At 39.3% G+C, this 26,991-nt stretch overlaps 1 protein-coding gene across 1 annotated transcript in view; it reads right to left on the reverse strand.

Moving 5' to 3' along the window:
- The window catches only part of slc30a6 (solute carrier family 30 member 6), a 166,652-nt gene that overhangs the window by 62,477 nt on the left and 77,184 nt on the right, over positions 1-26,991 (reverse strand). Inside the window, exons 5-6 of the mRNA XM_072264893.1 lie at positions 17,175-17,217; positions 13,879-13,944 (exon numbers count right to left, since the gene is read on the reverse strand). Of these exons, the coding sequence (XP_072120994.1) occupies positions 13,879-13,944; positions 17,175-17,217 (109 nt within the window). The remainder of the gene's footprint in view (positions 1-13,878; positions 13,945-17,174; positions 17,218-26,991) is intronic.

Raw genomic sequence — 26,991 nt, forward strand, 5'->3', positions numbered from 1 at the left:
CAGATCACTGCTCCACACTAAACTACAGGATTCTCTTGTAGTCTTCAGTTCAGAACACTACTTGTTTTTTTTAAATCTGCACATTGAGTGTTTGAAGGTCTTTTCTTATATGGATTCTTTTTATGGACATGACAATTTTTTTTTCCACTCTGCATATTGGGTGCTCAATGGTCTTTCTTTTAATATATGTATTTATTTTGGGTTTGTTTGTTTCGTTGCTGCCTGTTAGGAGAGGGATCTCAAGGTTATATAATGTATACATACTTTGATAATAAACGTACTTTAAACTTTAATGTTGTTCTGCTGTTTAAGAAATGAGCAATTGGTGGAAGGTGATTTCGACTTCATCCTTTAAGAGAAGTTTGGATAGGCACATATATGGGAGGGCTATAGTCCAGGTGCAGGTCAAAAGGGCTGGGCAGTTTAAATGGTTCAGCATGGACTGGATGCACCAAAGGGACTGTTTCTGTGCTGTCATTGTCTATGACTCTATGAACTGGATCTTGCTCTTAAAAGTCAACAATGCTGCTCTACATTGTTGGTATTTAATCAAGTAACTGTGCAGAAGTTGGGGTCTCCTCAGCAGAGGTAGAAGTTTCAAACCTATATTGGGTTGATCACTGCTTTTGCTAAAACTGCATTCTATCGAAGGATTCCACAATTGCTCTGGTATGGAACTGCAAACTTCCATGGATCAGCCAAACATTACAAATACAAAGTAGTTTCTTTTTCTTGTTAGAATTTATGGATCTATCCAAATGTTCACTTTATAAATTTTAAACTGTTGTTAAGGGCAGCTCTTAAACAGCTCTCAAATGAGTTCTATGGATAGCTTTACCAAATACAACTGAAAAGGTCTTGCCCTGAGCTGTGTCTTGCTGACCACAGAGCAAGACTGCATCTGAGGACCTTGTGAGAGTCAGTCATCACATCTTTGGCCCACCAAGTCCATGCTGACCAATAAATGCCTATCTACACAAATCCCATTTACCAACACCTCATCCACAGCCAATCATACCCTGGCGATTCATGTATTTGGCCAGGTGCTTCTTGAGTGTTCTGAATACATTATGTTGTACATGTCCGATTTCTTCCACCTTCTGGGTGAAAGATTCTTCCTTGGATCTCTCTAAACCTCTTTGCTTCACCTTAAAACAATATCCTTTGGTCTAATCAAATGCACTGATTAGCTCTTCAAAAAAAAAACCTCAACTGAATTGGTCAAACAGAGTCTCCCACCAAAAAATCCGTGCTGACCGACCCTGCCTTTCCAAGTAGGGAATACACAGATTGTACCTTTGGTCCTGAGCACCTCATATTCAGTCTGATTACTTGATATACTTACAAAACACCTTGGATTTTTTCCTAATCTTATCCAATAGCGATACTTTGTGGCCCCTCTTTGACCAACTAATTTTTAAGCAACCCTTCCCCTTATACTCCCGAAGGCCTGGTCCATTTTCTGTACTCTTATACCTAACATAAGCTTCCTTCTTTTTCTTTATCAGAACGCCTTGGCTTTCATGCTTACCATTAACTATGATATCAATACATTGCTCTAAATGCTCGCTAGTTCACGTTTAAAATGTCCCAATAACTGAACATCTGGAAGTAAGTGCTCTCAGCCTAGCATTTACTAGGTGTTGTCTAATGAAATTGAAATTGGTCTTCCCCTAATTTAGACACTCAATTTCTGGACCAACCTTCTCCCTTTCTGAAACTATTTTTAAACTTAACAAGTCATGGCACTATCCCCAAAGTGCTCAACCATTGATACTTCAAAACTTGTTTCATTCCCAAGGACTAGATTTATCAGTGCTCCATGCTTACTAGGGTATCTATGTAGTGTCATTTAAAGCTGTCAAGAATGCACTTTAAAAGTTTAACATTACCTAAACCTTTTATACTAAGACAATCCCAGTTAATATTGGGAAATTGAAATCACTTAAAATACATTCTTCTTCCAACTTCTGTGCAATTTATCTTGATGTCTTGTGCTCCATTTCCAGCTGTCTGGTGAGAGGCTTATAGCATAATTCCAACAAAAGTATATATATATATATATATATATATATATATATATATATATATATAAAATTTCTAAGTTCTACAGGACTAACAAACTCTGGCAGATCACTGATCAATAGAAGATTTGGACCATTAAATCAACCCAATCCTATCTCCTCAGATGGATGTAAAATATCATATTATGAAGCTTGGAGTTCTCCCTCAGTCTAAATCATGAACAGAATACTTGGTTACTGCTATATATGAGAGCTTACAGAAAAACAATAGATTGATATGTTTAGGTTGCACTTCTAATATATATTTTGGCAATGAATGCTTACAAAATCTCATGAGGTTATGACAGGTGTTTTAATAAATCTATGTTCCCTCTACATGAACTACAATAGATTATGAATGATCATAAAAAGTCCTAATTTAAAAAAAAAATCATTTTTAAGATCAAGGCACCACTGGCAACGTCAGTATTGCCTAGATCCCAAAAGCAAATATTGGGCAGCATCTTCCCTGTATCACAAGCTCTAGTTCTCATATTATTTTCAGAGAGGGTCAGTCACAACTGATTATTTTAGTAAAACACAGAGTTTCTTGCAGCTTCTAAAGATTTAACTGATGCAAAGGTGCAGGTCTTGAGGTAGTCTGACAAAGTAGCAGATGCAGTAAGTCTGTGGTTTCTGTGCTGGGAGAATAAGGAATGATTAAAGAGATATACAAATTACAAATGATGGTCATACTTCTTGCTTTCCTCATCAATCATTTAATTATTTCACATTTTAAGTAACTGGCTTATACACTGCAATTGAATTTCAAAGGGCATTCAAAGCATCTGATGAATAAATGCTAAGTACTTAAATACAGAACCACAGAATATTTGTATGTCCCAACCAGCTAATTTTCCCATTCCCGATCAAAATGAACAGATAATACTCAGGGATAACACATCTTCTATTGCTGTTTATGCTTCACAAGCAAAGCAGATAGCAGCCCTGCTTGCAGGTTCGTGCCAGTTTTAGGGATAAAATTTAAATTTGGGAAAGAGGAATAACTGACAGAACTGCAATAGAATCTCCTGAGATTCACAGTTCTACCACTGTTCACAGTTAAAAGTAAATTTATTATCAAAGTACATATAGGTCACAATATACTACCTTGCGATTAATTTTCTTGTGGGCATTCACAGTAAATTCAAAGAAACACAATAGAATCAGTGAAAAGCTACAGGCAAACAAAGATGGACAAACCACCAATGTGCCTTATCTAAGAAACGATGTACTAGCATTGGAGAGGGTCCAGAGGAGGTTCATGAGAATGATCCCGGAAATGAAAGAGTTAACATATGAGGAGCGTTTGATAGCTCTGGGCCTGTACTCACTGGAGTTTAGAAGAATAGGGGGTGGATGGAATCTCATCTGGATAAGGTGGATGTGATGAGGATATTTCCTACAGTGGGGGAGTCTAGGACCAGTGGGCACAACCTCAGAATAGAGGGATATCCATTTAGAATGGAGGTGAATAAAAATTTCTTTAACCAGAGGGTGGTGAATCTGTGGAATTCATTGTCATGGATGGCTGTGCAGGCCAAGTAATTGGTTATATTTAAGGTGGAGACTGATAAGTTGCTGATTAATCTGGGAGTCAAAGGTTATGAGAAGCCAGGTGAATGAGGCTGGAGGGATAATAAATCAACTGTGATAGAATGGCTGTGCAGACACTATGGGCCAAATGGCCTACTTCAGCTCCAATATGTTAAGATCATAAGAAAGCAGAATTAAGCCATTCAGCCCATTGAGTCTGCTCTGCCATTCCATCATGGCTGATCTCGGATCCTTTTCAACCCCATACATCTGCCTTCTTGCCATAACCTTTGATACTCTGACCAATCAGGAAACTACAAATCTTCGCTTTAAATATACTCACAGTCTTGGCCTCCACAGCTGTCCATGGCAGAGCATTCCAGCGATTCACTACTCCCTGGCTAAAAATATTCCTTCTTACCTCTATTCTAAAGACTGTGGCCTCTAGCTCTGGAGACCCCCACCAGAGGAAGTTATTATCTTCACATCCACCTTATCTAGTCCTTTCAACATTCGGTAGGTCTCAATGGGATCCACCTGCATTATTCTAAGTTCCAGTGAGTACAGGCTCAAAGCTACCAAATGATCCTCATACGGTGTCCCCTCCATTCTTAAATAATATTGACAACGTGATTTGTAGAGTCCTTTAAAGTGAGTCCAAAGGTTGTGGAATCAATTCAGTGTTAGGGTAAGTGAAATTATCTACTATGGTTCAGAAGCCTGATGGTTGAGTGGTAATAATTGTTCCTGAACCTGGTGGTGTGAGATCCAAGGCTTCTGTACCTCCTTCCTGATGGCATCAGTGAGAAGAGAGCATGGCCTGGATGCTGGGGGTTCTTGATGATGGATAGTGCTTTCCTGTGACAGCACTGTTTGTAGATGTGCTCAATGGTGGGAAGGGAATGTTCAAAGTATACCTAAGTTTATTCTGTAAACCCTTATCATATATACAGTGGAGTTAGAAAGTTTGTGAACCCTTTAGAATTTTCTCTACTTCTGTATAAATATGACCTAAAGTGTGATCAAATCTTCAAGCAAGTCCTAAAACTAGATGAAGAGAACACAATTACATAAATAACACAAAAACATTACACTTGTTCATTTATTGAGTAAAATGATCCCATATTACATGTATTTGTTGAAAAAAGTAGGTGAAACGTTGATCTCAGTAACTGGTGTGACTCCCACTTGTACAGCAACCAAACATTTTTGATAACTTGATCAGTTCAGCACATCGGCTTGGAGGAATTTTAGGTCATTCCTCCTCACAAAATTGCTTCAACTCTGGGATGTTGGTGGGTTTTCTTGCATGAACTGTTTTCTTCAGGTCCTTCCACAACATTTCTATAGGATTAAGGTCAGAACTTTGACTCGGTCATTCTAAAACACAAATTTTCTTTTTTAATCATTCTGTTGTTGATTACTCGTGTTTTGAATCATTGTCTTGTTGCATTATCCAACTTTTATTAAGCTTCAGGTGACGCACTGACATTCTCCTGTTATCTTGATACAATTTTGAATTCATCGTTCCCACAACTGTTGCAAGCTGTCCAGGCCCTGAGGCAGCAAAGCAGCCCCAAACCATGATGCTCCTTTCACCAAGCTTCACAGCTGGAATGAGGTTTTGGTGTTGGTGTGCAGTGCCCTTTCCCCCCATATTGTATTTCTGACAAAAAGTTCAACTTTTGTCTCATCCGTCCACAGAACATTGTCAGAGAAGCATTGTAGAATATCCAGGTATTCCTTTGCAAACGAGACGTGCAGCAATGTTTTTTTTTGGAGAGCAGTGGTCTTTTGCTGTTACTTTTTTTTTTCTCATCTCCTTCAGCATCATATGTTGTGCTGTTGGTGTGATCTTTGCAGGATGCCCAATCCTAGGGAGAGTAGCAACAGTGCTGAGTTTCCTCCATTTGTAGACAATTTCTCTTACTGTGGACTGATGAACACTCAGGTCTTTAAAAATGCTTTTGTAGCCTTTTCCAGCTTCATGCATCTCTACAATTCTTCTTCTAAGGTTTCCTGAAAGATATTTTGATCAAGGCATGGTGCGCATAAACAGATCTTTCTTGAGAAGAGCAGGCTCTGTCTGTAACTTGACTTTGTGTGACTTTTTTATAGGGCAGGGCAGCTCTACAACCTACCATCTCCAATCTCATCTCATTGATTGGAACAACTGACTCCATGTAGCTTTTATAGAAGGCATTACCCCCACAGGTTCACATACTTTTTCCAACAAATACACGTATTATTGGATCATTTTTCTCAATAAATAAATGAACGTGTATGTTTTTTTGTGATATTATTTACTTGGGTTCTCTTTATCTAGTTTTAGGACTTACGTGAAGATCTCATCACATTTTAGGTCATTATTTATGAAAGAGAAAATTCTACAGCATTCACAAACTTTCTAGCACCACTGTAAAGCAGATTTTTACCTGACCTACTCGCATTTGGTCAAACCCAGGTTTCTTAAAGTAAGAGGTAGGATTTATTATAATAAATATTTCAGAAAAAAAACTTCCATTTTCAGATAGCTCAATGATAGCAATATGTCAGTGTAGTGAAGAGATTTGCTTCAAATTTCTGGCCCCAATTCAATTGGGGGGCAAGGGAAGAGATTGCTTTGGTTCTAGCTGAGATTTTTAAATGTTTGCTGAAAACAAGTGAAGTACCAGATTATTGGAATACAGTTAACATGGCTCCCTTTTCAAGAAAGGTAACAGGGTTAAGCTTGATAATGACTGTCCTTTGAGTTTAAGATCAGTGGTAGAGAAGATAATAAGGAAAAAAAAAATTCTGAATTGCGTGGCACCAGACTTCTGCAAATAGCCAACATTTCTCTTCTATCAGGCTGCTTACCAAAGCCCTGAAAACTGCAGTTATTAAGCCTCTTTTAAAAAATAAGCTAGACGTCTCAGTGATTAATAACTACAGACCTAGATCAAACTTACCATGTTTAAGTAAAATTCTTGAAAAGGTTAAGCAACTTAATAGCATTTTTGGCACTAAACAACTGTATGGATGTTTTCCCGTCTGGATTTCGACAACACCATAGCACCGAGACTGCTCTGGTCAAGATTTTAAATTACATTTGCTTGAACCATTATGATGATGAAATTTCAGTTTTGGTTTTACTGGATCTTAGTGCTGCTTTTGACACAGTTGACAATGGCATATTACTGGACAGACTGGAAAACTGGGTAGACTTTCCGGCAGTCCTAAAGTAGTTTAAATCGTATTTACAGGATAGGGACTATTTTGTATCAACTGGTAGCTGCATATCTGACTGAACAAAAATGACGTGCAGAATGCCTCAAGGTCCATACTAGAACCTCTTCTGTTTAACATAGACATACTCCCTCTAGCTCAAATCGTGGTAAGCAACAAAACAACTTACCTTAATTATGCAGATGACACTCAGATTTTATATAACAGTGTTATCAAGTGCAATTACTAAAAAAACTGTATTGAACAAATCACTGATTCAATGAGCCAAAATTTCAGTTAAACAAAGAAAAACTGAAATAATTGTCTTTGGTGCCAAAAAAGAATGATTAAAAGGCAGTGCTCACTTAGAATCTGTCATTGCAGACCACAAACCAAGCTAGGAACCTTGGTGTTGTGATGGACTCTGACTTAAATTTTAACTGTCACATTAAGACAGGGGTCAGCAATCTTTTTGCCTCTGTGGGCTGGATCGCGTATTAATGAGCAGACGGTAGGCTAGGTAAATGCCATAAAAAACTTGAAATATGGGAATTATCCATTTAAATACATCTAGTTACGTTTTGCCTCAAATTAATGAATAACACATGCTAGGAAATCATTTGTGCTTAACCAAGGATGCCAATTAGTAATCAAAGAACTCAGTTTAGTTGCAATTTATTTCAATCAAGGCATCTTTTGAATCTATTAAAAGGACACAAAGAATCTTTAAACATAAATCATACGAACATGATGCATTGAATGGTGGTAAATTAAGTATAATAAAAAAGAAAATTTTAATGCAAACAGTCAATAAATCAATGTGAAAATTGATGTAGTTTGTTGCTTGAAAGCTTCTCAATATTGTGTGTCAGACTTGTTGATGCCGAGAGCAAGACATTATCCAGATGGGCATCAGTCAATCTTGTTCTCAAATAGTTCTTGGTGTGCTTCATTTTTGAAAATAATTGCTCACACAGATAAGTGCTGCCAAACAATGATGCCATCTTTTTTGCATGGTCCAAGTTAGGATACTTCCCACTTGGATGAATATATTTTCTATAGAAGTCAAGCACTGACACATCTTCAGCATGAAATTTCCATCTCAATATGTCGTCACACCGCATCTCAATCAATTCCATTTGAAAAATTTCTGATGCAGTGTCCACTTCCACATCAAATGGAGTAACAAACAGCTTGAGCTCATTTGCATGCAAGCAAAACTCAGCAAAATGATCAAGCTCTCGTCAAGCGCAATTGAAAAAAAAATGCAATTCGTTGCAGGCATCCCTTAAACAACTTTTAATATCTGCTGACATTTCAACACGCCGTGTGATCGTTCTTGCTGACAGGCTGATAGATGCAAATAAAGATTTCTTTTCAGGACAAACAATATCCACCGGTGCCAGTAAACATTCTTTGACAAACTCTCCATCTGTAAAAGGCATCATCTTTTCTGCAATACGTTTTAAGACTTCGTAGCCGGCACGGGAATTTCCTTCATCTTCACTGCTTTTCTTGGCAAAAAAATGACATTTGTTTTCCGAAACTAGCCTTCATTCACTCAACTTCATCTTTCCTTGCTTGCCCAGTAAACTTGTTCAAATTTCCACTATGGCGGGTCTTGTAATGTCACCTGATACTTGCCACCTTCTTCGCAGCAACATTTTCTAGGCAAATGAGACAAACTGGTTTTCCAGCTTGCCCGATGAAGAAGTAATCTAGTGTCCAAGTGTCTTGGAAATTTCGGCACTCAGTGTCCACCCTCCTGCGTTTTGCATTCATTACCATTGGAATTTTTTTTTCGATTTTATTTCAAAATGTGAGTTATTCAACAAGTATCGTAACACATGTAAATATCTGGATATTTAGCGTGGATTTCTTGTTAAAACACAGTGATGATGTTTCTGTTTACAAATTTGAACGATCCCATCTGAAAACCTGCGCGTGCACGGAGAGTATCTAATATAGATTAATAAGGTAGTCTGTCTTCCCGTCATTCGTATACAGTATACCAGTGTTTGGTTTGGAACAAAACGGAACCTGGGGCCAGTGTAACAAGATGTCATGCACGTCCATCAGTGTGGTCGTGTGAAACACTCAGAATAAGGAAAAATCGCTCGCAGGCTGGATAAGCATAGTATCTCAATACTTGCTCGCGGACCGGATTTGGCCCGCGGGCTGTAGGTTGCCTACTCCTGCATTAAGACAATTACAAAGTCAGCCTACTACCATCTTAAAAAAAAAGAGTTAAAGCGATTATGTCTCAGCAAGTTCTAGAAAAACTCGTCCATGCATTTATTTTTGGTATTCTTGACTACTGCAATGGTATTTTCACAGGTCTCTGTAAAAGATCCCTCAGATTGCTGCAGCTCATGCAGCTGCTACAGTCTTCACTAAGACCAAGAAAGTAGAACACATCACTCCAGTTCTCAGATTGCTACACTGGCTTCCTGTCCATCACAGGATTGACCTTAAAATATTACTGCTGGTTTACAAGGCACTGAATGGTCTAGAGCCAAACTGCTTCTCCAATCTCTCGCTACATTACGAACCTTCCTGAGCTCTCAGGTCGTCTGCGGCGAGTCTGCTTACCGTCCCCAGGGTCAAACTAAACATGGTGAAGCAGCTTTTAGCTACTATGTTGCATATATCTGGAATAACCTTCCAAAGAATCTGAAGTCTGCCCCAACTTTAAGCTCTTTTAAATCGAGGCTTAAAACTTTTCTTTTTGCTGCAGCATTTAATTAGAATCTCCTGTACTGTAAGTTCTATTTATCATATCTATTTTTGTGTGATTTTATTCTCTTATATATTGTCTGAAATTTGATATTTGACTTCTATATTTTGTACTATGTAAACCACTTTGAATTACCTTGTGTTTGAAAAGTGCTATACAAATAAACTCGCTTGAAGAAGGGGATTAATGTTTGACTGAAAGGCAGGGATTAATCATAGACAGTAATGCAACACACACAAAATGCTGGAGGTGTTTTGAGTAATGTCATGACACTACAGAAATGTGGAAAAAGCTTAATAAGAACTCTAAACAGCATACATGACAATAAAGACGCCAGGCCAAGTCCATCGTGCAGCTGTATTTACTATCCCTGCGGTCTTGTGGGAAAATAGAGCTCTATCCCTTACAGTAGCAGCCACTGTCTTGTGAAACTGGGTGGTTTCTAAGCAGCAGGTCTATGTCTCAGATCATGTGTATCACGTATTGTGACGCCCTGCTCCCAAACCCCACATCAGCCCTTTGGCAACTCGTCCTGTAAAAGGCCTTTTCGACTGTCAGTTGGAATATATTGCAACTGACAAAAACATAAATGTACTTATAACACATTTAAGTAACATTGTTTTTAATTAATTTAAAAGAAGAAAAAGCCCCACTGACCTTTCTAATCCTGTTTAATTTATTTGAATGGGACTGCATTTTATACCCCAGCAGAGGCTGGCATTAAGCTAATATTCTTCAGCTCACCACAGTCCAGAGGTGCAGGTCAGTCATGGTGAACTGAGGGGCTAGATACACTTCTTATCTGGACCCTCAGTGCCCAGTTAAGCAGTGGAGTGAGAGGACAGGTATAGTCATAGTCATACTTTATTGATCCCGGGGGAAATTGGTTTTCGTTACAGTCGCACCATAAAAAATTAAATAGTAATAAAACTATAAATAGTTAAATAATAATATGTAAATTATGCCAGGAAATAAGTCCAGGACCAGCCTATTGGCTCAGGGTATCTGTCCCTCCAAGGAAGGAGTTGTAAAGTTTGATGGTCACAGGCAGGAATGACTTCCTATGATGCTCTGTGTTGCATCTCGGTGGAATGAGTCTCTGGCTGAATGTACTCCTGTGCCCAACCAGTCCATTATGTAGTGCAAAGGAGACATTGACCAAGATGGCATGCAACTTGGACAGCATCCTCTTTTCAGACACCACCGTCAGAGAGTCCAGTTCCATCCCCACAACATCACTGGCTTTACAAATGAGTTTGTTGATTCTGTTGGTGCCTGCTACCCTCGGCCTGCTGCCCCAGCACAGAACAGCAAACATGATAGCACTGGCCACCACAGACTCGTAGAACATCCTCAGCATCGTCCGGCAGATGTTAAAGGACCTCAGTCTCCTCAGGAAATAGAGACGGCTCTGACCCTTGTAGACAGCCTCAGTGTTCTTTGACCAGTCCAATTTATTGTCATTTCGTATCCCCAGGTATTTGTAATCCTCCACCATGTCCACACTGACCCCCTGGATGGAAACAGGGGTCACCAGTACCTTAGATCTCCTCAGGTCTACCACCAGCTCCTTAAGTCTTTTTCACATTAAGCTGCAGACAATTCTGCTCACACCATGTAACAAAGTTTCCTACCGTAGCCTTGTACTCAGCCTTGTACTCAATTCCCTTGGTATGCCAACATCTGTCCATGCTTCAATGACAGGAGAGGTTAACAGAGGGTATCAGTAAAGCCAAAAAATGACACTATTGACAGCTTACTCCTGAACCACCAGCAAATGAATTCAACATTTTGGCCCATTGATTTAAAATTTATAAAAATGCTCTTGGTTCGCCCATCTTGTGGACTGGAAACTAAGGCAGCTTACTGGATGGATGTAAATAATAATTCTGTATAAAGAGATTCCTTGTACAAGTTAAAGGGATGGTCATATAAAATAAACTTATGAACCTCAAAAAGCATGCTGATTTAAAAAAAAATCTCTCCATTACTGTCTTGTCTTTCAGTTCATAGTTATTAGAATAAAAATATTTTCAGATTTTACAATGTTGTCTCCATGTTGTCTGGGTAACATGAGTTCCACAGTGCAAGAATATGATAAGCACTGATCTTTCTGACAGAATTTGGTTTTGTTAACTGAATAATCAGACTTTGGGATTATCCATAGAACACAGAAACAAGTTGGCACTTGCATTTAAGTAGGGAGTAGCTAATATGGGTGTACATTGTTTAAGAATATATTTTTCAATTCCTTGGTTAAACTACAGGTTGAAATTAAGCTGCTGCTCTTCTTTCTCAAGGTAATCAGCAGAATTTTGCTCTAATATGTCTCTGTTTAGAAACCAGATCCAGTAAGTACACTGAACCACACCATGTCCTCACAGCTGGGTTCAGGGGCAACGTCATGCTGGTGAGATCCAAGATTGTTGTTTTCTCATACTATCAGATGAATGTGCCTATTTCAACGGCCTCCTGTGTGGAACTGAACTTCTGCAATCAGAGAAAGTGCGTGTGGATGGGCAGGGGGAATGGTTAACAATCTGGATTACGAGCCTCATTTAGGACAATATGGTCCAACATTTAGTGGGTGCTTACAATAGTTACATCAAAATAACAGTGAATCTGACCGAACACTTAAGACCTACAGCTATACAGCTCCTGAGGAAGAAAAATGTGATGATTTTTCTTGGCCGTGGCATCTATGTGGTTACACCAGGACAGGCTATTGGAGATGTTCATGCCTAGGAACCTGAAGCTCTCAACTAATTCTCAACCTCAGTGCCTTGATGTAAGCAGGAGCATGTGCACTGCCCCCTTCCTGAAGTCCTTTTGTTTTGTTGACATTGAGGGAAAGGTTGTTGGCATGAGACCTGGCCTACTATGGTGGGGTCACCTGCAAATTTGTAAAGAGAGTTAGAACAGAAAGTAGCCATGCAGAGTCTGGGGTGGGTAGGTAAGGATGAACCAGAAGATCACAGCAAGTGTAATCCCTGAGGAAAGCAGGAAACAAAGCGTAGAGAAGTTGTGATTGGAGGCAGGGTCATGTTGCAGTTGGTGGAAGTGATGAAGGATGATGTTTCAGATGTGAAGCTTGGTCGGGTGAAAGGTGAGGACCATGCAACTCTATCTTGCTGTTGTCTGGGTGGAAGGGTGGCAGGAACAGAAGTTCAGAAAATGCAAGTGAGGGCTCCATTACCAGCATTAGAGGAGAAGCCTTTTTCCCTGAAAAAAGGGGCCATTTCAGATGTCCAGAGCAGGAGCCTCACCTTGAGTACAGATGCAGTGGAGGTGGAGAAACTGAGAAAAAAGGGATGAAGTCCTTACGAGAGACTGAGATGAGGGTGGTGTGGTCAAAGTAGTAGGAGTTGGTGTGTTTATAGTAAACATCAGTAGCTAGCTTGTCTCCTGAGATGCAGATAAACTACCAAAAACTTTTCTCTGGTTTCCAGGCATGCCATCAGAAATATTTTCAACAAGGATATGACATTTGCCATTTTTTTTAGTCATGTGCCCTTTTGCACTCTCCTGGGATGCTTCTTATCCAGAGTTGCAGATAGCATAAGGAAATTGGTCAATGTTCCCATTCCTTGTCCACAGAGAACTACCCAATCCAGTAGAAAAGTAACTTGGTAGGTAATCATGAGCCAATCAGATGAAATCCTAACTTCCAGATTAAAATTAAAGTCTGTCACGAGCCTTGTGGTCCATCAGGCTGGTGCTTATGTCGGTTTCTGTGGCGTGAAGCCACTGAGAGTATGAGACTCCTCCTCGGATAGGACGCCAGTCTATCACGAGGTTAAGCCTCAGCACTTTTGCCAGTACCCATTCTCAGCTGGGTAGACTGCAGCATTGTGTGGTTAAGTGCCTTGCTCAAGGACACACACACTGCCCCGGCCGAGGCTCGAACCCACAACCTTCAGATCGCTCGCCCTAACCACTTGGCCACGCGCCACACAAACTTCCAGAGATAGTTTCCATTAATGAGCCAGGCTGCTACTCAAATATCAATGCGGCATTGATTATACATCGCATCTAGATGCGGTATCACTCTGCTAAGTCTCATACACAGTTGATTGATTATTGTAATGGCTATGCAATAGCGTATGAACCAAAGACAATATTGTCTTCAATATTTTCCTCTGCAAACCATGATGGTGAAGTCCGATCACTTGTCTTGAAACATTTGTATTTGAGGACGTCCATAAAGTAATGCTTATACAAAAGTTTAGTCTGTTGATCTTATTAAAGTGAATAAAAGTTCAGTGCTTTCTTCAAAACTTCTCTGATAATATACAAAATTTGAAAGTGTTTACTATACCTTGAACATACACTTACCCAAAAGAGTATCCTGGACTGGGCTTCTTCAAAGTCACCCAGAAACTTATCAAGCAAGATACCAAACTGTGAAATAAACAGATGAAAACAGGACAAAGAATAAGTGACAAAGCAAAGCCAACTGTATCCATATCCAGTACAAAAGTTTGAGGCACATATAGATATATAGCTAGGCTGCCTTAAGACAGGGGCCCCAACCGTTTTTGCACCGCAGACCGGTTTAATATTAACAATATTCTTGCAGACCGGCTGACCGGGGGGGGGGGGTGGTGTTCAACTAGGGTTAAACTCACTTCAACGTGTCTTTTACAGTTAGGGTTGCCAACTTTCTCACTCCCCAAGTAAGGGACAAAAGTAGCAGTTAAATCCCGGGACACTTTACCCCAGGAAAGACTACCATGACCATGAAGCCTTGCGCAGGCACCTGTGTGTGCATGCGTAACGTGCGCATGTGATATGCACAAGCACGTACGTGCCAATTTTTCTTCCCCACAAATCGCTTTTGCCTTCATCTTCCTAACTATACTGTACATACATTATTTCTACTTTATATAGGTTGTGTATTTATCATATCATTCCTGCTTCTACTATATGTTAGTGTTATTTATTTTCGGTTTTATGTGTTATTTGGTATGATTTGTTAGGTTATTTTTTTGGGTCTGGGAATGCTCAAAAAATTTTCCCATATATATTAATGGTAATTGCTTCTGCGCTTCACACCATTTCGACACGAAAGGTTTCATAGGAACGCTCTACCTTAGCGGGGGAAATACAGGACATACCGATTTAGCCCAATATACGGGATGTCCCAGCAAATACGGGACAGTTGGCAACCCTATGTTCAAGTTCAAAAGTGTGTGACAGGGAATGAGGAAAGGTGCAGCTGACTTGCATCGTCTCCTCACGACCCGGTAGCACATGCTTTGTGGCCCGGTGGTTGGGGACTGCTGCCTTAAGACATTTACACAGTACTGTAAGCATTTTCTTATGTAATGCCCTGGTTCACATTTCTACTGCTATGCTGTAGGTATTTCATTTTAGCAGTTCTGCAAGAGCAGTGTGTTCTGCTTTCAGACTGTTTGGGTTATTGTTGAAGATAAGGGATGCTGAGGAATGTGTGTCATCCAATTAGGGATGGTAGAACTGGGAGAAGGTTCTAGAGAACACTGGAGGGGAGAAGTTTTGTGAGGGACACTAAGGTTGGTCTTGGTCTTTTTTCATCAGGAGATGAAGAGAGAAGACTCAGGAGGGAACCAGTCGTAGGATTCGATCTGGTGGGAATACGTGATTCGATGGAGCCAAGGCGCGGAGGTCTACCAAGGGTCAGTGAATATGGCTTTTGGAAGATTAGAGCTCCAACCCGTGCACATTTAACTGTTTAATTATAATGGGCCCTTCGTGTTTTTTTTCCCATTTCTTTACTAACTCTGGTTAAGAGAACATTCACAAATATTCTTTATAATTGTACAGTGTGCGATCTGTTATTTCTTGACGACAGGCTATTACAGGGTAGTAAATCACATAGCATTCACACAATCCGGGTTTGGTGGGCCAGACATCCCAATCTCGCGGACTTGGCGGGACCGAAGTCACATAATCCCTAGATGTACCAAGCTGGAGAAAGGTGGGTTCTTGCCATGGAATCCAGTGGCTGTTAGTGAGGGGCTAACGAGCCACATTCCCAGAGACGCCCAGTAAAAGGGGATTTCACCTAAATATCATTTCCTGCGTGGGTTTGATTTGAAGCACGTGATGGAAAGATATCCAACTCCACCCTCTCTTCATTTGCCCTTGAATCACCAATATCTGTGAGTCTTGTTTTTGTTAATATTGGTAAACATTTAGTAGATACTGTATTTCGCAAATGTTTTAAGCACCCTAGCTACATATGTGTGCCTAAGGCTTTTGCACCACACTATACCTCATATAAAACTACAAACAATTCACAGAAAAGTGATTACATAGAGGGGTTTAATTATGTCATAAGTTTATCATTTGTTTTATCATTATTAACACTTTTAATCAAGTAACAATTTTCTGGGAAGTTGGTTTGATTTGTTTTGTACTGCTAGAAATAATTAGCTCAATGGCATCATTAATTTGGTACTCCTGAATCTCATTCATTCGTAAATAACAAGAAGAATTTTCGCCCTTTTCATTATAATTGCACCAGTGATCACAGAAACATTTTTAAAAGAGAAACTAACATAAAATGTTGAATTTCATTTGCAAAAAATGTTATATTCTCAATTTAAAAGTAACAAAATGCGCAGGTAGCAAAATACATTTTGCTAAAAATATACCACTCTCTATTTTGATTTAAATGACATCATCACAGATATGGCCAGTTGACCTATTTTCTTCTGCAAAGGGCAGAAGGTGTCTCAGTGAAATATAAAAGAGCCTGGAAATCAAAATATGCCCTTTCCTAAATATCAATCTATTTTTCTTTTCCAGATATTTTCCCTTTTCAAATTTATTTCAATTGATGGCTGCAGTTTGGTAATATTCCCTTTATCTAACTCCAATAATTGCAATCTGCAAAAAGATGTTTTGAACAGGATTTTATGGGAATTGTCTTGCTGAATTCTCGATCAAGAATCAGACGTATAGACCAAACCTCATGATGATTTATGCCAATTTCTCAGAAACAATATGTGCATTTACCATTAGTATAAAAGTAATTACAGGGCAGAACAGTGGAAAAAACTGCCAGCAGAATCCACCAAATAAATTCTCAAAATGTAAAGTGTGAGATGCAAACAGAGGTCAGCATTAACTCAGTGGAAAAAGAGGTCCAAAAGCTGGTTCTTGCATTTTTTAAAGCAGTGACAACAAATACAGCATAGTTCAAAGAGGACATTGCTGAAGAAACTGGCCAGGCACAAAAAAATTAAACAAATGGCTTGCAAGCCACATTGAACTGATCACCTGACAGAAATCTGACACAGGGTGACAAATAATTCCAAAAATATTTGCAGAATCTGGAAGAATAGCAGATGTTGCAGAAATACACAGTAGGTCAGATAGCATCAAAGTTAACAGAATTAATGTTTTAGATTAATAGCCCTCCACCACAATGGTCTGATGAAAAGCTGTCATCCTGTAACCCTGGCTCTAGTTTCTCTCTCCACAGGTGCAGTCTGATGTGGTGAACAGTCTACTGCTTTTATTTCTACCCCCTCCACCCAAAATTTCAAGCACTGAGGCAAAGATAAGATTTTACATATTAATCTATCTTCAGTCCCATTAGACACAAGCAATTAAATTCATAGGGTAATTATTAAAAGAATTACCTGAAAAAATCAAAGATGGTAAGATATGTATAAGCAGTCAAAGCTGTAGAGAAAAGGAGATAAAAATCAAATTAACATCCACATACTATGTCCAGCACATAATTTTCTTTATCCGTTGGAAATAAGTGAAATTTATAAGCCTAGTATAGACACCAGTTTTCAAAAATTTCTTTAATCAAATGAATATTTCATTAATTTTTAATTCAAGAACTCTTTTTAAAATATTCTGTTTGCTTACTGTGTTAAGTATACATAATTTACTATAAAGTATTAATTCACCCTCAAATTCTTCAGCATTTCAGAAATTGTTCTACTAGATACTGTTGTGACCGTGATCAAAGTCACAAGAGGGACAGAAAAGTCTTTACTCAGCAGAACAAGCAGGCATCATTCTGGAGACACTTTCGGAGAGGCTCACACCCTAAAGGTACATCACATTTTTGATCAAAGGTAACAGTAGGTGATTCAATAAAATTTCAATAATTACAATGACATTGTTTACCTCTGAAGGTCCAAATGCCTTTGGGAGAAACTAATTAACACAAATATTCTAAAGCCTTTTGACGACAGAGAGCAGACACTGGAAATTAATGTTGTCAGGGCTGTCTCTGAGTACACAAATATGTAAGTACACAAAAACCTATTGATTGCCTATACCTGCGACCATGTTTGAATTGCTAAGTGACAACATCCGTCTGGTCTGCCAGCTTGCACTCAGAAGTCACAATGGTACAAGTAATTTAGCCACATTTCCTGGTGTGGTGCAAGACAATTAACACAATCCCACTGTTTTAATGTTTGGCTCTCACATTTACAATCTGTTTATTTATAGAGCAGCCTGTGCATTCAAATTCAGTTTACTGCTTGCAATTTACAAAAAAATATATGAAGGCTTATTGCAAGCTCCCTGAACTTAATAAAATTTACAATAAGAACTGAAGCCTGGTTCTTGTTTGAATTAATATCTACTATATTCACATAACTCCAGAATCCTCTGCTGACAGATACAAATCTAATTAGCAAAATAGACCGATACTACACAACCCAGCAGGATCCTTTACTATTCCCTGAAAGTCGGAATGCCTGCTATATCTGAAGTATCATTGATAGATACTCATTTGCTGCATTAAATCATGTTAAGCTTGTTGGTCACAGAGTCAGTGACATTTTCCTATTGACCTTTAGAGTATTCAGTCAGAATACATCATATTTTGATGAGTAGTTGCTCTCTTTATTATGATGGCTGGCATTAATGTTACTGAGACTGCATTCTCCATATTAATCTCTTACTTCACAAATAATCTTGAAGCAGATCTACTTTACCACAGCACACAAAGGGAAATTAAAGGTTGAAATATTATTAAACAAGCATTAATAACTGGAAAATATTGTGATCTCATCATTGAACAGTACAGAAGGCCCTGTGACTGTCCTTTACACCAAGGGGACATGAATTCATATATTGGGTTTCAGACTGATCGTGATTACCCTCTTGTTGACGTAGTCTGCAAGGTTGGATAATCCAAGGATCTGCACATTGCCTTTCAATGAAATTTCCTCTAAGGGTTCCACTAACCTCCTCTAGGTCCTTATTGTTCCTGAAATAGTCACTACATAAATCCTCAAGGTTATCTAACCAAAACATCCTGCTAGTCAGTCACCAGATATATGCAACAAACTCTTCAATGGAGGAGTGATGTAATAAATTAAAGGCAAAAGGAAATTCTAAACACTTTTATGTATTTTCTCCAACTAGACATACATACAAAGTATACAGGGGACATGGCAATCAAATTTTAAAAATGCAGAACATTCAGCAGACCAGGCAGCATCTGAGAAATGTCTGTTTCCATCAAACTCTTTTTATTTTGAGAAGGCATTTGACATTGTCTCATGGAAGGATGGAGCACAAGAGCTTGTGGTATTAAGGAAAGTGTCCTAATGTGGATTTAAGATTAGCCGTCATATAACAAAGCGAGTCAGATGTTAATCAAAGTTGTTAAGATGTTACTCGCAGAGTGTCCATCCCAAGTCTCAGTGCTTGGTCCTCACTTTTTTATTATTTATATCAATTACCTGAAGGAGTGGACACAGTGCAAGGTATCCACGTTTGCTCAAGACATGAAAATAAGCAGGAGCTTATGTGACTGTTTTGATGAGGATGTTAGCCGTCTTCAAAAAAGTATAGATTGGTTGAATGAGTGGGTGAAAATTTGGCAAATGAACTTTAATGAGGGAAGGGGTGAGGGTAAAGTGAGATCTAAGGTTTGCAGATTATCAAAGTACAAGGGGATCCAGCTACATTCGTGCACGAGTCATAAAACATTAACAGGCAAATGCACCAAGTACGTAGGAAAATGGCATATTACCTTTAATTGCAAGAGGTTGGAGTTTAGAAATAGGGAAATTATTACAATTATTGTAGAGTTTTAATCCCCTTAGGGAGCAAAAGGATATGCGAAAATAAAAACTTTAATAGGCTAATTCCTGTTGAGATTGTTGTCCTACCTCAGGCAAATAAGGTATTAGATCTGTAGTCCTTGGAATTTAGAAGACTAAAGATGATCATATGAAGAATGAGATCCTAATGGGGCACAGAAGTTAATGCCAAGATGTTTCCATCAGTAAATCATGAACAAGGGGACATTGTTGAAAACTTAGGGAACCGTCATTTAACGTTGAGGGGCTTTAGAAATTCTTGCAGGGGGTGGTGCATCTCCACAGAATTCTCTACCCCGAATGGTTGTGGAGACAGATTATTGGAGGTATTTAAAATGGAGGTATATACATGCTTGAAAGATCAGGAAATTCAGAGCTATGGGGAATTGGCACACCAGAGTAGTGATACCTATGGCAGAACAGCCATGATCATATTGAGTATTTGAGCAAGTTTAAGGGATCAAAACGTCTACTCCTGTGATTGCCTTATGTCTTTACGTCCACGTTTTCAGCCTCTGTATTTTTTTGATTTTCTCTTTCATCCTCCCCGCCTTCCCTTGGGCCGAAGATGCTAAAGGTTGAGAACACTCACTACCAGGCACAAGGACAGCTTCTATCCCACTGTTACAAGACTCCTGAATGGACCTCTTGTACATGAAAGATCAAATCTACCTCATCATTCCCCTTGCATCTTGCTATCCACTTGTACTGGACTCCCTCTGCAACCATAACACTATATTCTGCATTCAATTATTGCTTTTTCTTTGTATTACCTCAAAGTATCTATGTTTTAAAATTATCTGTATGGATGGCTTGCAAAACTACACATTTTTTTCAGTAAATCTGGTTATGGTAATAAGAAACCAATACTAGTTTAACTATCACTGAAGAGTACCATAGCACCCATGTGCATCATACTATCAGTAATGGATTATAAATACTTGTAGTACCCAAATATTACTTCATGATTTTTTTTAAAAGGTATCAGTGACATTAAATCTCTATTCTCTAGTTATTAACCAAGAAAGCAGTACCTCCATCTAAACCTTTCATTGCTTTAAATCACTTCTATCAAATGTTTTGCTGTCATTTGAAATCTTACAATATAGGCACAAAGTTTGCAGCTCGTGTGTAAATAGAACTGGGTCAAAAAACAGTGATATTATTTTTCCATATTATTCAGCAGTGAAAATTGTATTCATTTTCAAACCCATCTCCTCCAAATACAACAAAAATCCAGCTATTAGAGAAGCATTTGATGCTCATCATCTTATGATAATCAGATTATATAATGTATACCTAAAATCCAAACCAATCTTACAGCAAGATTTCTTTTATTTGCTGTTCTAGAAAAATCATAAACGGGTGCATAGCCAACAATTTTCTAAATGAAGAGTACACTCTACCCCCTCGCCTATCCAGAGAGTGGTTAGAGAAGAGACAAAATCGTGGGTTATCCTTTAGTCATCTGAGAGGATAAAATGTTCCGGTTCCCTTCATACATTTCAGTACATAGTTGTGCAGAAAGTATCAGTCTAATTCCTAAATTAATGACTGTTGCCTTGCAGTATTGGTAACTGCAATAGTAATCGTGATGGCTGTTCTCCAAGTCAAATGCATTAAATCAAGCCTTGGACAACAAAGTCATGAATACAGGCAGCAACAAGACTCATGGTTACAGTAAAAGGATCCCTGATGTGCACAGCTAATCCTCCAGTCAGCACAACAAACATATACACGGTAACAGAGATCATCCTGAAATATAGAGCAAATATTTAAACATTTTTAACAGCCATACAAAACTGGCATGCTGCCTTTGGAGTATAGATAAGACATCTAGCACTCTGCAAATAGTTCAACAGTAAGGATGAATATTTTATTATAAATGACTACAATTCACTCAACTGGTTAAACCTAATGAATATTGAAAATAAATGCTACAATTATAAAGATAGATTTAATTCAATATACTCAGATTACAATATAGAATAACCACTATAAAATGGACAACTCTAATGGATAGAAGTGATATAAACTATAGGGAGTCAAATGGCAGATATTATGACAGAAAAGCAAAAGTAGCTTTGCATCCAAGCTTGACTTATTGAAGGTGACATTGAAGTGTACCACTGAGGTTTAGAAACATATAAAACTTAAACTGTGTGTTTATGTTTAGTTTTATAAAACAAAATGCTGGTCCATGTACTCCGATTTTGAGTTTATTTATCAAAGGAGGCAATAATACCAAGAACAATCCTTTCCACACTTTTAAACATAGCTTGGATGTTATAGACACCTTGCTTGAGTCTTTTACTTGCATTTATTGACACAGTAACACAACTACTGTCATTCCTGCATACCAACATAAGGTTACTAATAGAAACTTGAAAACAGTACAGATCTTACTGAATATAAATATCATACTTATGTACACCAACGTCTTTGATAAAATGAGAAAACACAAACAGGGCTAATGTCATTTAAGGTCCAACAATAACAGTTTAAAGGTCCAACAGACTTGCAACACAATGTAGTTACATGAATATCAATTTAGAACAAGGAGGGATTAATGTGCTCATCCCGGGATTTATGCTGCTCTTACTACTAGTTACATCATATGTATAGAGTATCCCTGCGGCCACCCACCTCAACAACAGTTATATCACTATAGATAGTGATTGGGGAGGGGTGCGGATTGACCCAACAGAGGAAAGTCACAATGGCTGGGTCTCTGGCACACTGTGGTGCTCGGGGATTCATTAGTTAGGGGCACAGACAGGAGGTTCTCGAGGTGAGAAAAAGATTCCCAGATCATATATTGCCTCCTGGGTGCCAGAAGCAGGGATATCTCGGATTGAGTCCTCAGCATTCTTAAATGGGAGGGTGAACAGGCAGAAGTTGTGGTCCATGACATGGATAGGACGAGTGACAAAGTTCTGCATCGTGAGTTCAGGGAGTCAGGTGCTAAGTTAAAGGGCAGGACCTCAGGAGTCCTACCATGTCACGTGCTAGTAAAGCCAGAACTGGGAAGTTCTGTTTAATACATGGCTAAGGAGTTGGTGTAGGATGGAGGAAATACGATTTCTGGATCAATGGGCTGTCTTCCACGGAAGGTGGGTCCTCTACAGAAGGGACGGCTTGCACCTGAACTGAAGGGGGACTAATATCCTAATATCCTGGCAGGAAGGTTTATTAATGCTGCACAGTGGAGTTTAAACTAGAGTTGCAGGAGGATGGGAACCAGAGTGCCAGAACAGTTAGTGGAGATCTTATGGAGGCAGATGTTGATAATACCTTAGACAAAGTTACGAATTAAAAGATTGGGCATGGTGCGATTAGTGCCCTGAGCTGCGTATATATCAATGCAAGAAGTATTGTAGGAAATGCGGGTCGTAGAGCTGAAGATGAGGTAGTTGGCTAATAAACAGAGGCATGTGTAGTGAGAAGAGGCTGTTGATAGCATAAAATTGCAGTCAATAGGATGAGTTGCAATGTAAAAGGTAGACAAAATCGAAAAGGGTGAATACAGGACTGAAGATGTTATATTTGAATGCGTGTAGTATACAGAATAATGTAGATGAACATCATGCCTGCCAATCTACATAGCTGCAGATCGGCAGGCATGATGTTGTAGGCATCACTGAATCATGGCTGGGAGCTAAATGTCCAAGAATACACATTGTATCAAAAGAACAGTCAGGAAGGCAGAGGGGGCAGCATTGCTCCAGTGGTAAAAAAATGAAATCAAATCATTAGAAAGTGATCACATGGAATTGGAAGGTGTTGAATCACTGTGGATAGCGCTAAGGAACTACAAAGGCATAGAAAAGGCATGTAAAATGTGATAAACATGGGGAATTTCAATATGCAGGTAGATTGGGAAAATCTGGCTGGTGCTGGATCCCAAGAGAGGGAATCTCTATCATGTCTACAAGATGGCTTTTTAGACCAGCTTGTCCTTGAGCCCACTAGGGGATCAGCTATTATGGATTGGATGTTGTGCAATGGTCTGGAATTGATTAGAGAGCTTATGGTAAAAAAAACCTTAAGGTAAAAGGAAAGTGATCAGAATATTCCACTGAGGCAAGGGGAGAAAAAAAACCAGAGGACATGGATTAAGGGTGAGGGGGGAAAAGTTTAAAGGGAACATTGGGGGGGGGCTTCTTCACACAGAGAGTGGTGGGAGTATGGAATGAGCTGCCAGATGAGGTGGTAAATGCAGGTTCTTTTTCAACATTTAAGAATAAATTGGAGAGATACATGGATGGGAGGTGTAAGGAGGGATATGGTCCGTGTGCAGGTCAGTGGGACTAGGCAGAAAATGGTTCGGCACAGCCAAGAAAGGCCAGAAGGCTTGTTTCTGTGCTGTAGTTTCTATGGTTCTATGGTTCTAATATGATCAAATTCATCTTGAAATTTGAGGAGGAGGAGCTAAAGTCAAATGTATCAGTATTACAGTGGAGTAAAGGGAATTACAGAGGCATGAGAGAGGATCTGGCCAGAACTGATTGGAAAAGAACACTGGCAGGGATGGCAGCAGAGCAGCAATGGCTGGAATTCCTGTTAGTAATTTAGAACATTCTTTTCTCTGGATCGTATGTATATACATCGCAAAGAGGAAGGATTACTCTGAAGTAGTGGTCCCCAACCTTTTTGAGCCCGAGATCCCCTACCTCGGCCTTAGTGAAAGGCAAGATCGGCCTACTAAGTCGCCTAGACACACGCATGTGCAACGGGCAGAAGGGACCCCGGAAGTGGAGCCCCGCAGCCCCGGAAGCAGTCTCTCTTTGCAGGCGGCTTTCCGTAGCAGGAGTGTTGTTATGTTACTATTATCTTAATTGGTATTACTTATTTTTATAATGCTCACATTGCAACATCTTTAATTCTATGTTTCATTATTTAATTTTATTTCAACACGAAAAATAAATGAATAAAAATTGACTGTTGCACTCAGTGTGATGACTGGGGCTGAATACTTTCTGCTAGTTCCCTGAAATTTGGCTTATAACTACAGCCAGCCAGTTTGAGACAGTCTGTGAGATGTCTGTCAGTAAGACAGCTCCTATACTTAGATTTAATAATTTTCATCTGTTGCAGCATGGCGCCCTCGCAAACCTCATGACAGACTGAATATTTGAATGGACAGTTTCCCTTGTAAGACTGAATGTTGAATCTGCCACGTTTTTCAGGTGTTTTATATTGGTAAGCTGTACTGAGACACTGGGCCCTGTTTCAGAGGTACGCAAGCTAATGACACCACTGTTTTTTGTTTCCCAGTTCTTTTACATTTGGGGAATGTTGGAATTTAAAGGGGGAGAAGTGTTTTAATGTGAGCATTATAAAGTTAGGTTGATGCCGATTAGGATAATGGTGATGTAGCGGTGCTCCCGCTGTGGAGAGCTGTTTGTAGGGAGAGATTGTTTCCAGGGTTGCGGGGTTTTGCTTCCGGTCTTTTCTGCCCGGTGCGCATTTTTCATTTTTTTCAGGATCTACTGGGAAAGTCTCAAAGATTGACTGGTTGGCGACCACTACGCTAAAGGCAGATGACACAAATGTGGCTAACAAAGACAAGTTAAAGCCAACATAAAAGCCAAAGAAAGGGAATATAATAGAGCAAAAATTAGTGGGAAGTGAGAGGAAGGCAACAGAAGGCAATGAAAAAGTCATTATGAAGGTGAAGATGAAAAGTCATTATGTAGGCTAGACAATAATATTAGAGTATACCATAATATTCTTCAGATATATAAAGTGTAAGTGTAAAAGAGGTGAGAGTGGATATCTGACCACTGGAAAACGATGGTGGAGAGGTAGTGATGGGTGACAACAAAATGGTGGATGAACTGAATTGAGTATTTTGCATCAGACTTCACTGTGGAAGACACCAGCAGTATGGCAGAAATTCCAGGTTTCAGGGGTCATGAAATGTGTGAAGTTACCATAACTGGAGAAGGTTCTTGGGAAACTGGAAGGTCTGAAGGTAGGTAAGTCACCTGGACCAAATGGTATGCATCCCAGGGTTCTGAAAGAGGTAGCTGAAGAGATTGTGGAGGCATTAGTAATGATCTGTCATGAATCACTAGATTCTGGAATGGTTCCAGAAGACTGGAAAATTGCAAATGTCACTTCAAGTAGGGAGAGAGGTAGAAGAAATGAAACTACAGGTCAGTTAGTTTGAAATCAGTGGCTGAGAATATGTTGGAACTGAATACTAAAGATGTCAATTCAGGGTACTTGGAGGCACATGATAAAATAGGCTGTAGTCAGCATGGTTTCCTCAAGGGAAATCTTGCTTGACAAATTTGTTGGAATTCTTTGAAGAAATAACAAGCACGATAGACAAAGGAGATTCAGCTGATGTTGTGTACTTGGATCTTCAGAAGGCTTTTGACAAGGTGCCACACGAGGCTGCTAAGCAAGCCACGAACCCATGGTATTACAGGAAAGATTGTAACATAGATAAAGCAATTACTGATTGGCAGGAGGCACAGAGTGGGAATAAAGGGAGCCTTTTCTGTTGGGGCTGCTGGTGACTCATGGTGTTTCACAGTGGTCTGTTTTGGGACTGACTCTTTTTATGTTATGTATCAATGATTTGGATGATGGAATTAATGTCTTTGTTTCAAAGTTTGCAGACAATATGAAGATAGGTGGTGGGGCAGGTAGGTTTGAGGAAGTCAAAGAGGCTACAGAACTTAGATTAGGAGAATAGGTAAAGAAGTAGCAGATGGAATACAGTGTCAGGAATTATATGGTCATGGACTTTGGTCGAAGAAATGAAAGAATTTGACTATTTTCTAAACGGAAAAAAATGCATAAACACTGAGGTACAAAAGGGAGTCCTTGTGCAGGAGTCCCTAAAGTTGCAGGTTGAGTCTGTAGTGAGGAAGACAAATGCAACGTTAGCATTCATTTCAAGAGGATTGGAATATAAAAGCAAGGATATAATGTTGAAACTTTATAAAGCTGGTGAGGCCTCACTTGGGAGCACTGTGAGGCAGGTTTGGGCCCCTTATCTTAGAAAGAATGTGCTGAAACTGGAGAGGGTTCAAAGGAAGTTCATGAAAATGATTCCAGGATGGATTATTGTCACATGAAGAGCGTTTGATTGCTCTGGGCCTGCATTCACTAGAATTCAAAAGGAGGGGTGACAATTGAAACTTATTGAATAGTGAAAGGCCTTGATAGAGTGGATGTGGAGAGGATGTTCCTTGTGGTGGAAGAGTCTAAAGACCAGAAGACACAGCCTCAGAATAGAGGAGCTTCCTTTTAGCACAGAGATGAGGAGAAATTTCTTATATCAGATAGAGGTGAATCTGTGGAATTCTTTGCCACAGGCAGCTGTGGATGCCAAGTCTTTATGTCTATTTCAGGCAGAAGT

Source organism: Mobula birostris, chromosome 8, assembly GCF_030028105.1.
Source record: "Mobula birostris isolate sMobBir1 chromosome 8, sMobBir1.hap1, whole genome shotgun sequence".
NCBI lineage: Eukaryota > Metazoa > Chordata > Chondrichthyes > Myliobatiformes > Myliobatidae > Mobula > Mobula birostris.